Consider the following 15,503-nt stretch of genomic DNA (forward strand, 5'->3'; position numbering starts at 1 on the left):
CTGCTGTTTTGAACAGTTAAATGCATTGAATGCAAAATGTGCTGTATGTTTAAAAACTATTTTGATGAAATCACAATTAAAATTGCTTTTGCAATAATGAATTAATAATTAATATCGCACAGCCCTAGTTTCCAGTTAAACAGTATTTGAAGTGTAAGCATTTCTCCTGGGATCAACTTCCTTGGAAGTTATTTAGTCAGCTCATTTATAACTCTCCCCAACTGGCCTTAGAGGAGATAAGGGGAACAAGTTGATGTGTCACCCATATAGGACTTCAAAATTTACAATATTGTCTTCAATATTTAAACTAATATATGATTAAAAACTTACAGCATATTATTTTCAGGCTAATCTTTGATTTGACTACAACATTTATTTAGTGTTTAATATCCTTTTAAATATTAACCCAGTGTTAGTGAATCATCTTATGTATGTGCTGTTATTCTCAACATGAAGAGAGTTTATAGTAAGTGCAAAGTTCTCCTTATCATTACATGGGTATGAAAGTAGAAATTAAACTTTCATGGTTCATGTAGAACATGCAATTTAAAAGAAAACACTTGCCACTCTTTGTTGAAGACCATATTGTTGTAGGCCCAAGACAGTACATGAGTCTTGGCAGCAGTTCATCATATGTTGTATGTTTGCTACATAAATCTAAGAAATGAGAAATAAACGTTGTCACTTTTAAAGTTGTTCATCTTATCTATGCTGTCTCTGTTCTGTGCAGCTGGAAAATCTTCTGTAACAGTCAGTCAGTCTGCTGTGGGCAGCAAAGAATTGAGCAACATACTTACCGCTCCCAAGTAAGTTTCCACCCCTTTTCTCCTTTTAGATCTCATTTTTATTAATTATATCAGTGTTTTAAAGCCACTAATCTATTGGCCACTTATTTACATATTAGAGGACATTGTAACATATAGAATGTCATTCTTGTATTACAGTGTGTTAATTGTGTATTAGTGACTCCTGATGCTATATCTCTGACTTTGTTGTGCTCTGGAGCTGCATTGTCACTCATGCAACAATTAAATGTTCTTACAAATTAAAACATGTTATTTTCTATAGCCACAAACAAGTGACTGATTTATAGACGAGAAGGCAATGTGTTCATAGCTCATTATCACGTCATGCATAACCTCTCCTTTCTAAGTTGGTGAGAGTCCACAATTCCTTACTGTTGGGAATTCATCACCTGGCCACCAGGAGGAGGCGAAGAGAACCTACACCAGAGCTCCCACTTCCCTGACCCTCCCAGTATTTCTTTGCCTTGTTCATAGGAGCAGGCGAAGATGGAGGTATGGGGCAGGCTGAGGTATTTTATGTAAATAATACTAATATACATTCAGAGTGGAATAGGTTTTACTCTGAATCTATGAGGAAAAATGAGACCAATTAAAAATCCTTTACCCCCTAAGATGCAATTAAATCTATATTGAGCTCTTAAAGTGAAAGTCAATTTTGACGAATTAGTGCCCGGCTTTTAATAATCCTATTAATTCCGGCCGTCGGAAGCCTCTGCTTATGTCAGAAATTATGAATCTGGCTTCCTCCAATCACGGCGTTCCCCCCGGGGGAATCATGGCCTGAGGGAGAGCTGTAATTGGATGAAGCCGGATTCGTCATTTTGGACCCGCGAATAGGACTTGTGACGGGCGAAGTAAGCACTACAGCTGCTCTCAGGATTAAAAGGTAAATTTTTTAAGAAAACGCTTAAAATGTCAATTTTGATGAATTAAAGTGCCCTTGTTTTTAATAGGATTATTAAAAAACGTGTACTAATTCGTCAAAATTGACCTTCACTTTAACCAGCGCACCCAAGAATTATGGAAAGTATGTAATAACTGGGCAAATTTTAAATATATTTGCCCAGAAATTATAGAAAACTGTTATATACTCTAATCCTTAAACAAAGATGTCCTCCCCCCTGCTGTATGGGGATCTTGGCCTCCGGCTCCACTGAGGGTTTGGCATACGGTGGCTGCAGCGCTGATGGCTCCTCTAGCAGGCGGCACTGAGAAATCATCATCTCCAATGTCTTTGGGAATGGTATTTTTTTCATACATCTTGGGACATAATTACCACTGATTTCAGTTTTTTTCAGGCTGGGGAGTGGTCTTGGGTTCTCGGAGATCCCCAAGGAGCCTGGTCTCATCAAGGGTCTACCAATAAATGTTTTGGAACTCCGGGTGATCTTCAGAGCCTTTCAAGTTTGGCCTCTTCCCTCTCCAGTTCTTTTAATCTGTTCTCAATTAAACAATATAACAGCAGTAGCCTGCATCAATCATCAGGGATGTACCCAACAGTTATACAACAAAGGGGTTTTTTGGTTAAGCACACCACAAAAGGACTGTTTAATCTTAACACACATATTGTGGGAGTGCTACCAAAGTGACCAAAACAATTACAAAACAACAAAAAATATATTGGTGCACATCCAACCACTTAAGTCCACTCTTTCATGGCATATTTGTATATGCTTCTGTCTGCCAAATATACTTACATAGCTTCTAATAAGATTGGGATAAACATCTCGCAATAATATGAGCTTATATTTGTGCTGCAAAAACAAATATACTTCTATCTGCTAAATATACTTACATAGTTCAAATAAAATTGGGACTAACATCTCACAATAATATTGACTTATATTTATGCTGCAACATTTTTTTTTTATTTTTTTTTGCTTTAAAAAATGCCTTTAAATGAAATGGGATCTTAGTCACACAATATGATCATATTCTGCTAAGCCAGTCACCAATTACAAGGTGTCCCATAAAGACTGGTCCTACACTAACCAGTTTCCACACTGCAGCAAGTCATGTCTACACAGTGTGAAGCTTTCTAGCTTATTAAGTATATTTATCTGGAACACACCTGGGCTGGGTGGCGTGCATTAACCAAAGGGGAGGGATTTGGTCAGCTCCCTATTTAAGAAATATAGCAAAGGGGTTTTTTGGTTAAGCACACCACAAAAGGACTGTTTAATCTTAACACACATATTGTGGGAGTGCTACCAAAGTGACCAAAACAATTACAAAACAACAAAAAATATATTGGTGCACATCCAACCACTTAAGTCCACTCTTTCATGGCATATTTGTATATGCTTCTGTCTGCCATTATCTGATCTGTCTGCCACTGTCTTATTAGAAGCTATGTAAGTATATTTGGCAGACAGAAGCATATACAAATATGCCATGAAAGAGTGGACTTAAGTGGTTGGATGTGCACCAATATATTTTTTGTTGTTTTGTAATTGTTTTGGTCACTTTGGTAGCACTCCCACAATATGTGTGTTAAGATTAAACAGTCCTTTTGTGGTGTGCTTAACCAAAAAACCCCTTTGTTGTATTTCTTAAATAGGGAGCTGACCAAATCCCTCCCCTTTGGTTAATGCACGCCACCCAGCCCAGGTGTGTTCCAGATAAATATACTTAATAAGCTAGAAAGCTTCACACTGTGTAGACATGACTTGCTGCAGTGTGGAAACTGGTTAGTGTAGGACCAGTCTTTATGGGACACCTTGTAAGTGGTGACTGGCTTAGCAGAATATGATCATATTGTGTGACTAAGATCCCATTTCATTTAAAGGCATTTTTTAAAGAAAAAAAAAAAAAAAAAAGAAAGAAAATTTTTGCAGCATAAATATAAGTCAATATTATTGTGAGATGTTAGTCCCAATTTTATTTGAACTATGTAAGTATATTTAGCAGATAGAAGTATATTTGTTTTTGCAGCACAAATATGTACCAACAGTTACCTAGCGAGGGAAGAGGTATCTCAGATATCTAGTTGGGCTCATCAATACTTTATCTCAGCAGTTCACATTACTCGAGTCAACAACTGGGAGGTGAACTTTGAGTCGTCAGTCCATACATTTGGGGGATTGGTACCTCAATCAGATGATCTTTTACCAGATGGTGGTTCGTTGGGGTCCTTACAGAGATCTCCAGATACAGTATCTCACAAAAGTGAGTACACCCCTCACATTTTGGTAAATATTTTATGATATCTTTTCATGCGACAACACTGATGAAATTACACTTTGCTACATTGTAAAGTAGTGAGTGTATAGCCTGTATAACAGTGTAAATTTGCTGTCCCCTCAAAATAACTCAACACACAGCCATTAATGTCTAAACTGTTGGCAAAAAAGTGAGTAAACCTTTTTTGCCAAATTGGGCCCAAAGTGTCAATATTTTGTGTGGCGACCATTATTTTCCAGCACTGCCTTCACCCTCTTGGGCATGGAGTTCACCAGCGCTTCACAGGTTGCTACTGTAGTCCTCTTCCACTCTTCCACTCCTCCATGACGACATCATAGAGCTGGTGGCTCCCCCACCTTCCTTTTGAGGATGCCCCACAGATGCTCAATAAGGTTTAGGTCTGGAGACTTTATTGGCCAGTCTATCACCTTTACCCTCAGCTTCTTTAGCAAGGCAGTTGTCATCTTGGAGGTGTGTTTGGGGTCGTTATGTTGGAATACTGCCCTGCAGCCCAGTCTCTGAAGGGAGGGGATCATGCTCTGCTTCAGTATGTCACAGTACATGCTGGCATTCATGGTTCCCTCAATGAACTGTAGCTCCCCAGTGCCGGCAGCACTCATGCAGGCCCAGACCATGACACTCCCACCACCATGCTTGACTGTAGGCAAGACACACTTGTCTTTGTACTCCTCATCTGGTTGCCGCAACACACGCTTGACACCATCTGAACCAAATAAGTTTATCTTGGTCTCATCGGACCACAGGACATGGTTCCAGTAATCCATGTCCTCATAGTCTGCTTGTCTTTAGCAAACTGTTTGTGGGCTTTCTTGTGCATCATCTTTAGAAGAGGCTTCCTTCTGGGACGTCAGCCATGCAGACCAATTTGATGCAGTGTGCAGTGTATGGTCTGAGCACTGACAGGCTGACCCCTTAAACCTCTGCAGCAATGCTGGCAGCACTCATACGTCTATTTCCCAAAGACAACCTCTGTATATGACGCTGAGCATGTGCATTCAACTTCTCTGGTCAACCATGACGAGGAGTGTTCTGAGTGGAACCTGTCCTGTGAAACCACTGAATAGTCTTGCCCATCGTGCTGCAGCTCAGTTTCAGGGTCTTGGCAATCTTCTTATAGCCTAGGCCATCTTTATGTAGAGCAACAATTCTTTTTTTCAGATCCTCAGAGTTCTTTGTCATGAAGTGCCATGTTGAACCTCCAGTGACCAGTATGAGAGAGTGTGAGAGTGATAACACCAAATTTAACACACCTGCTTCCCATGCACACCTGAGACCTTGTAACACTAACGAATCACATGACACCGGGGAGGGAAAATGGCTAATTGGGCCCAATTTGAATATTTCCACTTAGGGGTGTACTCACTTTTGTTGCCAATGGTTTAGACATTAATGGCTGTGTGTTGACTTATTTTGAGGGGACAGCAAATTTACAGTTATACAGGCTGTACACTTACTACTTTACATTGTAGCAAACTGTAATTTCTTCAGTGTTGTCACATGAAAAGATGTAATAAAATATTTTAAAAAATGTGTGGGGTGTACTCACTTTTGTGAGATACTGTATATGTTCTAGCAGAGCATTGGTTTTATCAACTGGTTTATCTGTTTACTCTAATTGATCTCTTGCTGATGGTAATTGCCCAGATCAAGCAGAAGCAAATACGAGTGATGTTAATAGCTCCCTATTGACCTCGGGGGACATGTGTCCAGTGTTCCTCCATGGCATTTTCCACGTTTTCCAGGCCTATTCTTTCAGGGTCCTTTTTATCAAAATCAGTAGTCATTTAAAGTTGACTGCTTGGAGGTTGAATGCTTAGTTTTGTCCTAAAGAGGAATTTCTGACTCTGTTATAGAGACTTTGATTCCGGCCTGTAAGCTTGTCACTATGTGGATATATTACAAAGTGTGGAAAGTGTCTTGGTGTTTCTGATATTCATAGCATTTTGTTTGAATTGATCATATCTTTAAATTTTTGGGACGTCTTAGATAAGAGATTATCTGCCAGCAAGGTTCATATCTCAGCTCTTTTAGGTTATTCCAAAGGAGGTGTTCCTTGGGTAACTGAGCTGGTAGAGCTGAGGATTGTAGTGGTATCTGCTTAATAGCAATTCTTAAGTCACTGGTTTGTTTCCGATTCGAAGGACTATGTTTTGTTTGCTTGCCTTTCTGATATTCAGAAGTTCATTCAGCTTTGATCAGAATCCGACTAGTAATCAAGCTTATTTCTCTTGCATGGAGTTTGAATTTGGTTTTCAGAGTTTTACAATTTGTCCTATTCAAACCAATGCATAGTCTGAATATTCAGTTTGTCTTGGAAGGTTTTGTTTTTATTAGATATCTCCTCTGCTAGGAGAGTATTGGAGTTGTCAGGATTTTTGTGGGATCCACCATATTTGGTATCTCACCAGGACAAGGCTGTTTTACACACTTTGGCTGGTTTTCTACCAAAGGTGGTTTCATCTGTGAAGATTAATCAAGAGATTGGGGTGCCTTCTTAAGGAAAGATACCTGCATAATCTGGATGTGCTTAAGGCTCTGAAATTATATTTGCAGGCCACTAAGGATTATCGTCAGTTTTCTGGCTTGTTTTATTCTGTTTTCAAGCAAGCCTAAGGGTCAGAAGGCCATTTAGGTTTCTTTGGCGTCATGGTTAAAGAGTTTGATGCAAAAGGCTTTTTTGATGGCAAATCAGTCTCCACCTTATCAAACTACAGCCCATTCTGCACGTTCTGTCTCTACATTCTGGGTTTTCAAGATTGAAGCCTCGGTATATTAAATTTGCAAGTCAGCACATAGTCATCTTTGCACACTTTCACAAAATGTTATCAGTTTTTATGTGCTTGCTTCGGTGGAAGCAACATTTTGCAGGAAGGTCCTTCAGGCGGTAGGTAGTTCCTGGTAAATAGGTGCCTGCTTTTCTGTATTTTTCCCACCCGTTTTCCCTGTGGACTACACAGCTTGGGTATTAGTTCCCAACAGTAAGAAATTGTGGACTCTCACCAAGTTAGAAAGAAAACACAATGTATTCTTACCTGATAAATTCCTTTCTTTCTTGTTGGTGAGAGTACACAAACCCATCGGATTTTTTTTTTAGTGGTGGGAGTTCTAGTTTGTTGCATCTCTTTACCCTACTATCTTTCTTACTTCTTCCTTTGCCTCCCCTGGTGCCAGGTGATGAATTCCCAACAGTAAGGAATTGTGGACTCTCACCAACAAGAAGGAAAGGTATTTATCAGGTAAGAATAAATTATGTTTTTTCCATTACTCTAAAACCCTCAGTTTATGCATTGATGTTATTGGACCCAGTAATATTTTTTTGAAATTTTGCTTTCCTAATAATAATATCATGTTTTGGTCTACAAGTAGTCATTGTGATAATGTTATAACAAAAGCATTTAATGATAAGATTAGCTTGGATTTACTTATTTATTGTACAGTAGTGTCACAATTCTTGACTTGTGTATATAAATAGTGCATTATGATTCTTACAACCCATTTATGTGTGTGATGGAGGAATACCTGGCTTAGATCATTACATTTTGGGACTAAAAACTGCCGATTCCGATGTTCGGGCCATTCTAAATTTATTTCTGTTTTTCCCTTTGCAGACATTCTCCTGAATCTGCCCCATCAAACTCTATTTCCTCTCCCCTGATAGCCAGCTCCTCCGCCCCCAGTGCATTTCACTCTATTCAGGGACGACTAGTACCGAGTATTACTCCTTGTATGCAAAGTCAGACTGCGAACACACTTCCAGGTACCTGTCTTTATTTATGATAAAAAATACAAGGCATGGGAATAAATGTTATGCTTTTCTGTGGAACAAGTCAGGGGAATTTATCAGTCATATCTGTCAACACACATTTGTTTTGTAAGGCATTAAATGATATAAAAGTCAAAATAAAACTTCTGTGGATGAATCATATAATTTCCAACAAGTTTTCAATTTAATTATTTTATTAAATTAATTTTTGTTTTGTATGTATCCCTTTTTGAAGAGCATACCGAGATAGGCTTGTAACAATATTTGCAACAGGATTATATATTGTTAAGCACTGTAGGGCAGCAGTGTTTGCAACAATATATGACTCTTTTACAACGCAAAAAACTACAACTTTGCTTACATGATAGATTCATTTATTACATAATGGTGAGAGTCGATGTGGGATTAAACTACAGTCCACTAGGAGGAGGCAAAAAACACCCAATTGACCAGAGCTTTTAATCTCTTGGACTTTAGCCATCATGAAATAATTACATTTTTGGATAAGCATAAATTTAGTTTTCTTTCATAAGATCGTAAGAGTCCATGAGCCATCACATCCTATACCCAAGAAGTGAAATCCAAAAGACCACCATGAAATAGGGTGAGATAACAGTTAAGACAGGTATGTTACTAAATAGGCACAACAGCCTGCATAACCTTCCTGCCAAACTAGTATTTAAAGAAGACCAAGTACCTGCTTTTCAAATTAGCTCAATAGAAGCTTCATGCAGACTTAAAAGCAGGAGTGGGATTCTTGGATTGTTTGGACTTTGACCATTCTTAGACTGATAAAAAGAGCGAAAATGTCCAGAGAACCCAACTCTGCCTTTAACACCCTAACCTACAGTGACTGTTACAGTAAATGCATCTAGGCCTGGTCCAAACAAAATCTTCCCTTGAAGGAGTCTGCTTTTACAAACCATCTCTGCACACCATGACTTGAGCCAAAAGGCTTCTATAACCAAAACAGCCATTGCATCACTTTTTACATTAATACAAGTCATTTTTACAGCTGCATCACAAATAAAGCTTTTTGCAGTCCTGACCATTTTTAAGCAATCCTGAATTTTTTCCAGGGATTCTTCTTTAGTGATAAGGTCAGCTAGGTTGACAAACCTAACCACATTAGCTACCACACAAGCTACAATGTTAGTTGGTCTAGCCATAAAGCCTTTAAGCTTTCTGTTCATCGGATTCTTAAACAAGGTGCTATCCTCTAAAGGAATTGCAGTCCACCTTGCAAGAGTAGATATTGCTCCATCCACCCTTGGAATGGTTTCCCATACCTCCAGTTTCCCAGAGGGGAACGGGAATATTTTTTTAAACTTGACGGAGGGAATTTAGAAACTGAGTCATGTACTGGGAACATAGAAAGTTGTTTAGGAGCTGTCATAAATATTTATAAATCTTATTTACTGTTTGCTTGCCTGTAGTAGGAGGGTCCCGTAACAGAGCATGTATTTGCTCAAGCTTTAAATTAAAGGACACTTCTTCAGCAGTGGGATCCTGAGTTACTAAGAAATCTTCCTTAAAAAAAGAAATTTCCTATGTACCCCTTTTCCATGCAGGGAACCTAGACAGGGTTGCTCCTGAGGGATGTCTTTGATGAGTTGAAGGCCTGTAAAGGATCTGGTAAGGTTTTGACAAGGAGCAGCACACTATAGACCAGGGGATTTGCGGGCATGCCCAAATCCCACCTGGGAGGCCGGTGGCATCTCCATACTGGGAGAAGATAATCACTGCCTGGCTGAAACTACTTTGTCCCCTCTGCCCACATAGGCACTGTGAGGGGGAATGCATCTTAGATCATTTAGAGAATCAGCACTTCTGAATTCACCTCACTCCTTGTTGGAGGCAAAACATTGAAAGGGATTCTGAGAGCGTGGGAGAGATTAAAAGCTCTGGTATTTTGGGTGTTTTTGTATCCTAGTGGACTGAAGTTAAAGGGACAGTCTAGGCCAAAATAAACGTTCATGATTCAGATAGAGCATGTAATTTTAAACAATTTTCCAATTTACGTTTATCACCAATTTTGCTTTGTTCTCTTGGTATTCTTAGTTGAAAGCTTAACCTAGGAGGTTCATATGCTAATTTCTTAGACCTTGAAGGCCACCTCTTTTCAGAATGCATTTTAACAGTTTTTCACTAATAGATGGTGTTAGTTCATGTATTTCATATAGATAACACTGTGCCCGTGCACGTGAAGTTATCTGGGAGCAGGCACTGATTGGCTAAACTGCAAGTCTGTCAACTGAAATAAAGGGGCAATTTGCAGAGGCTTAGATACAAGATAATCACAGAGGTTAAAAGTATATTAATATAAATGTGTTGGTTATGCAAAACTGGGTAATGGGTAATAAAGGGATTATCTATCTTTTAAAACAATAAAAATTCTGGTGTAGACTAGTTATCTGTTGTTATAGATCAGTTAAGTGATCATTGATAGTGAATCTTAAAGAGACCGTTTACTCAAAAAAAATCCCCACTTTAATTTGTTCCCAATGATCTACTTTACCTGCTAGAGTGTATTAAATTGTTTACAAGTACCATTACCCTTATATTGGCATTTGAAATAGTTGATTTAACCTGTGGTATCACCACTTATCCGGAATTTTTTGGCCTTAAGGCCAAGCTGTGTAAACACAGCCAGCAGGAGAAATTGCACTCCCAGTGGGGTATAGAAGAGATAAGATAATAAAATAATTTATGATAAATAAATGTTAATTTTCCTTTGTCCTCTCCAAGTATTGGTGATTGGTTTACGGACAGATATAAGATTAAAAAAAAGCAAGTATGTGTACACAATGGTATAAAGTAATGAGATCAGATTATACCCTCAAGCTAAATCCATTTTATTAGGTTATGGCCTCAAAACACAAAATCAGCTATTTAATATACACAAATAAAACTTAAAAAGCAAATCTCAGCAAAGATCAGCAACAGCTTTCTAGCTCTCTCAAACCTATCCTCTCTTCCATCCCCTCCTTTTCCTGCCCTGACCAATCTATCTGCCACTATAACTCTACCCTTACATCAGTCCTTGCCAATCTGGCCCCACATACCATAGCTCAGAAATCACACACTCACCCTCAGCCCTGTCACACTCCTCTGATACGGTACCTGCGCAGACGTTCCCACACTGCTGAGCGACACTGGAGAAAATCTCGGAGTTCAGCTGACTTTCTTTACTACAAATTCATCTTGAACTCCTACTATTCTGCCATTAATCTTTATAAGCAACAATACTTCTCTACTTTCATCTCTACTCTTTCCTCTAACCCAAAATGTTTGTTCACCAGGTTCAATACTCTTTTACGCCCACCCCTACCTCCTAATACAACTTCTCTCTCAGCTCAAGATTTTGCCAGCCACTTTAATAACAAAATTGACTCCATCAGAACTTCAATCAGCTCTCAACATATTACCAATCTCCCTCCCCCTCAAAAGCTCACAATCATCCAAAACCCAAATAGCCATAAATTTAGCTCTTTTGCCCCTGTTACCGAGCAAGAAGTTTCTGCCCTTATACTGTCCTCTCACCTCACTACCTGTCCCTTCAACCTCATCCCCTCACAGCTACTCCCCTCCCTCTCTTCTACCCTTACCTCTATACTCACACACATCTTCAACCTCTCCCTCAGCACTGGTATATTTCCCTCATCTCTAAAACATGCACTGGTCACACCTATCCTCAAAAAAACCTTCCTTCGATCCATCCTCCCCATACAACTACCACCCTATTTCCCTACTCCCTGTTGCCTCAAAGCTTCTTCAAAAGCTAGTATATGCACGTCTATCCCATTTCCTTACTCCCTCCTTGACCCACTGTAATCTGGATTTCGTCCCCATCACTCCACAGAGACAGCAATTGTAAAGGTTACCAACGACCTACTTACAGCAAAATCCAAAGGCCACTTCTCTCTGCTTATCCTCCTTGATCTGTCTGCAGCCTTTGATACTGTCAACCACCCTCTTTTACTCCAAACCCTCCAATCCTTCGGCATTTGCGACACAGCTCTCTCGTAGTTCTCTTCCTATCTATCTAACCGTACCTTTTAATTTAGCCTTCTCCGGAGCATCCTCTGCCCTGTTACCACTTTCTGTTGGGGTACCTCAAGGCTCTGTCCTCGGTCCCCTTCTCTTTCAATCTACACGTCATCATTTGGTTCCTTAATAAAGTCCCATGGGTTTCAATATCATTTGTATGCTGATGACACCCAAATCTTCTTCTCTGCACCAGACTTATCTCCTTCCTTGCTAACCTGTGTCAATAACTTTCTCTCTCATATCTCATCTTGGATGTCCTCTCACTACCTTAAGCTAAATCTCCCCAAAACTGAGCTCCTTATTTTTTCCCCTTCTTCCATAATCTCCACCCCCTATTTCTCTATAACTGTTTATAACTCCATGATTACCCCTACCCCGCATGCCCGATGTCTTGGGGTCACACTTGACTCAGACCTTTCTTTCACTCCTGACATTCAGTCCTTGGCTAAAGCCTGCTGCTTCCACCTTAAAAACATCTCTAAAATGAGACATTTCCTTACACAAGACATAACTTAGATTTGAATCCACTCTCTCATCCTTTCCCGCCACGACTACTGCAACTCCGTCCTCTCTGGTCTCCTTAGCTATTGCCTAGCTCCTTTATAATCCATAATGAATGCCTCTGCCAGCCTCATCTTCCTTACACGTCGCTCTTCATCTGCTGCACCTCTCTGCCAATCCCTTCACTGGCTTCCTCTTGCCTCCAGGATTAAACACAAAATCCTCACTCTGACATACAAAGCACTGCTCCCCCCTACATTTCAGACCTTGTCTCCAGATACTCTCCCTCCCGTCCCATTCGCTCTGCTCACAATCTCCTCCGCTCTTGTTACTTCCTCACATTCTCTTTTACAGGACTTCTCCAGACTGGCTCCCATCTTGTGAAACTCCCTGCCTTGCTTAGTAGGACTCTCCCCTAGTTTTAACAGCTTCAAGCGCTCCCTAAAGACTACTATTCAGGGATGCATACAACCTACACTAACCTTTCCTAACTCCATTGCTTTCCCCTTGAACCCCTTAGAATGTAAGCCTATGAGCCCAGCTGTTTGTAGATCTCCTTCATAAGAGCTGACTACAACAGTGAAACTCTCGGTAGGGCCCTCTACTCACTTGGTCCCTATAAATGTAATCTTGTATACCACCTATGTTTATAGCGCTGCGGGATCGGTTGGCGCTCTACAAATACCTGATGATAATAATAATAATAGTCTCATACATTTTATACTCAGCAGCTTGTAAAAAAAGTAATTGGAAACACATTAAGGGAAATCCATTTTTTTAGTATACTGTCCCTTTAAGTATTTTGTTACTTGTTAGGTAAAAATGTGTGTGTCATCAACATAGCAACAATAGAGTAGACTCCATTGTCTTATGATTTTATATTTACACATTGTAAGCATGTACAGTGTGCAGGGACACACACTCTGAGATCTGTCAAATAGGAAGTATTGAAATAATTTAAAGAATTGCTCTGCTCCATTCACAAAATTGCGTAAAACAGTCCTTTATAATAATTAGAAATAAAAACAGGAATTTCTATATCTTGGCCTATAACCAAGATAATACTTACCAGGTGAAACCCCTCTCCAGAGGGGGTGCATGGACAGAAATAACCATGCCTCCTTTTTACCTATATATCCCTTTACCTGAACACCCTCCTTCATTCCTAGTTCTGGACAACATAGGAAAAAAGACACACAAATGAAAGGGTGGGAAACCCTGTTAAGTGTATTCTAGGTTATTAACAAGGTATAGAAATGTATTTTTTTCTGTTTTAATTTCTAATTATCTTGCCCAACCTATCCAATACTTACCAGGTGAGAGAGCAGTATAATGAAAATGAAAATAGGATTGGGGAAGAAAAACACACGCTATAGTAAATTTAATGCAAAAATAGGAGTTTATCAAGAAACAACAAAGCTCAAGATTTTCCTTTAAGGCTTATTAGAGGATGACTTAAGAAAATCCAGTTTTTAATGCAAAATAAACGCTTGCAGAGTCTTCCAAACAGCAGCCTGGAAAATATCTGAGATAGATGATCATCCTGAAACGCCCAGGATGTGGAAACTTCCCTAGTGGAGTGCGTCCTGAGTTCATATGGTACTGGAGTAGAACTTGATTTCCTTCTTAATATGAGGAGAGTCCACGGCTTTATTCCTTACTTGTGAGAAATACAGAACTTGGCGACCAGGAGGAGGCAAAGACACCCCAGCCAAAAGCTTAAATACCTCCCCCACTTCCTCATACCCCAGTCATTCTTTGCCTTTCGTCACAGGAGGTTGGCAGAGAAGTGTCAGAAGATACGGAGTAGTTCCTTATGGAGGGTAGTACCATTCGGAATGGGACTGGAATTTAAAGTGGTCTTGTCAGCCTCTCAGTGAGAGCATTGACAAATGTTAGGGTCTGGAGTTGCAGGGAGAGTCTTTCTGCGAACCCATTCAGACTCGTATTAACATCTCCTAAGCAATCAGTGTTGACGAGTTTCACTGCCTGCTTCTGTCACTCAAGTTCATGTCAGGAGCGATGCTACAAGACTGTCAAACTTGAGAGGCTGTGTGTCTGTTTCATGGCAGAGATTCCGGTAAGATAATTTAATTTTTTTTATACACATATGATAACACAAGAAGATAGGGTCACAGTGTGACTCCTTTTATCTATATGGAATCAAGGGTTAAAGGGACACTAAACCCACATTTTTTCTTCCATGATTCAGATAGAGCATGCAATTTTAAGCAACTTTCTAATTTACTCCTATTATCAATTTTTCTTTGTTCTCTTGCTATCTGTATTTGAAAAAGAAGGCATCTAAGCTAAGGAGGCAGCTATTTGTTGGTTCAGAACACTGGACAGCACTTGTTTATTGGTGCTGTCCAATCAGCAGGGATAACCCAGGTTGTGAACCAAAAATGGTCCGGCTTCTAAACTTACATTCTTGCTTTTAAAATAAAGATAGCAAGAGAATGAAGAAAAATTGATAATAGGAATAAAGTTGCTTAAAATTGCATGCTCTATCTGAATCATTGGGGATTATTGAACAGGGGGGTTTATCACATAATTTACTTTATTTAGTTTATGCTGCGACATGTGTGAGTTGGGGCTCAGGCAGATGCTGGAACGTACAGGTTTTACTTTCGTTTTGGGTAGCTGCGCAGCCTGTTAGGTTTGGCATGCTTTTTCATGTAGCAGGGGCGGTCCTGCATGGTGCACCACGTCACTGGGTGTGGTCACACTGATTTCCTCTTTCCTGACTGTGTGGTTTACCGGGGACAAAGCGGTTTCTCTGTTGGCCCTGGGTCATAGGAGGTGGTGAGTGCCCCAGCCATTGGGGGGTATAAAGGTGCCATTTTTCTTTTTCTATAGTCCATCTTAAAGAGGGTACTCCCTCTTTATCTAAATCTAATACCTGTTTATATTGTGAGGAGGCTACGGTATATCCGCCTGCTCAATTATGTTCCACATGCCTTGATAAAGTAATTATATCTAAGAAACCCAATATGTTTAGTACCACTGAGCCGTCCACCTCTGAGGAGTCTCCGTCCCGTGAGGTGCGCTCCCTACAGTCATCTCTTATTACACATGCAGCTTCCCATAGCACTACTAATCCTCTTTCTGGAGGGGCCCTCTTACTGCCAGACTTTACTGAACAGCTACAAACGGCAGTGTCTGCAGCCTTCAGTGCT

General features: G+C 39.9%; 1 protein-coding gene across 1 annotated transcript in view; it reads left to right on the top strand.

Annotated features, from left to right (window-relative positions):
* KANSL3 (KAT8 regulatory NSL complex subunit 3) overlaps positions 1 to 15,503 on the top strand; it is a 311,300-nt gene that overhangs the window by 242,620 nt on the left and 53,177 nt on the right. Inside the window, exons 17-18 of the mRNA XM_053717821.1 lie at positions 731 to 806; positions 7,619 to 7,767. Coding sequence (XP_053573796.1) covers positions 731 to 806; positions 7,619 to 7,767 — 225 coding nt within the window. The remainder of the gene's footprint in view (positions 1 to 730; positions 807 to 7,618; positions 7,768 to 15,503) is intronic.

This window comes from Bombina bombina, chromosome 6 (genome assembly GCF_027579735.1).
Source record: "Bombina bombina isolate aBomBom1 chromosome 6, aBomBom1.pri, whole genome shotgun sequence".
NCBI lineage: Eukaryota > Metazoa > Chordata > Amphibia > Anura > Bombinatoridae > Bombina > Bombina bombina.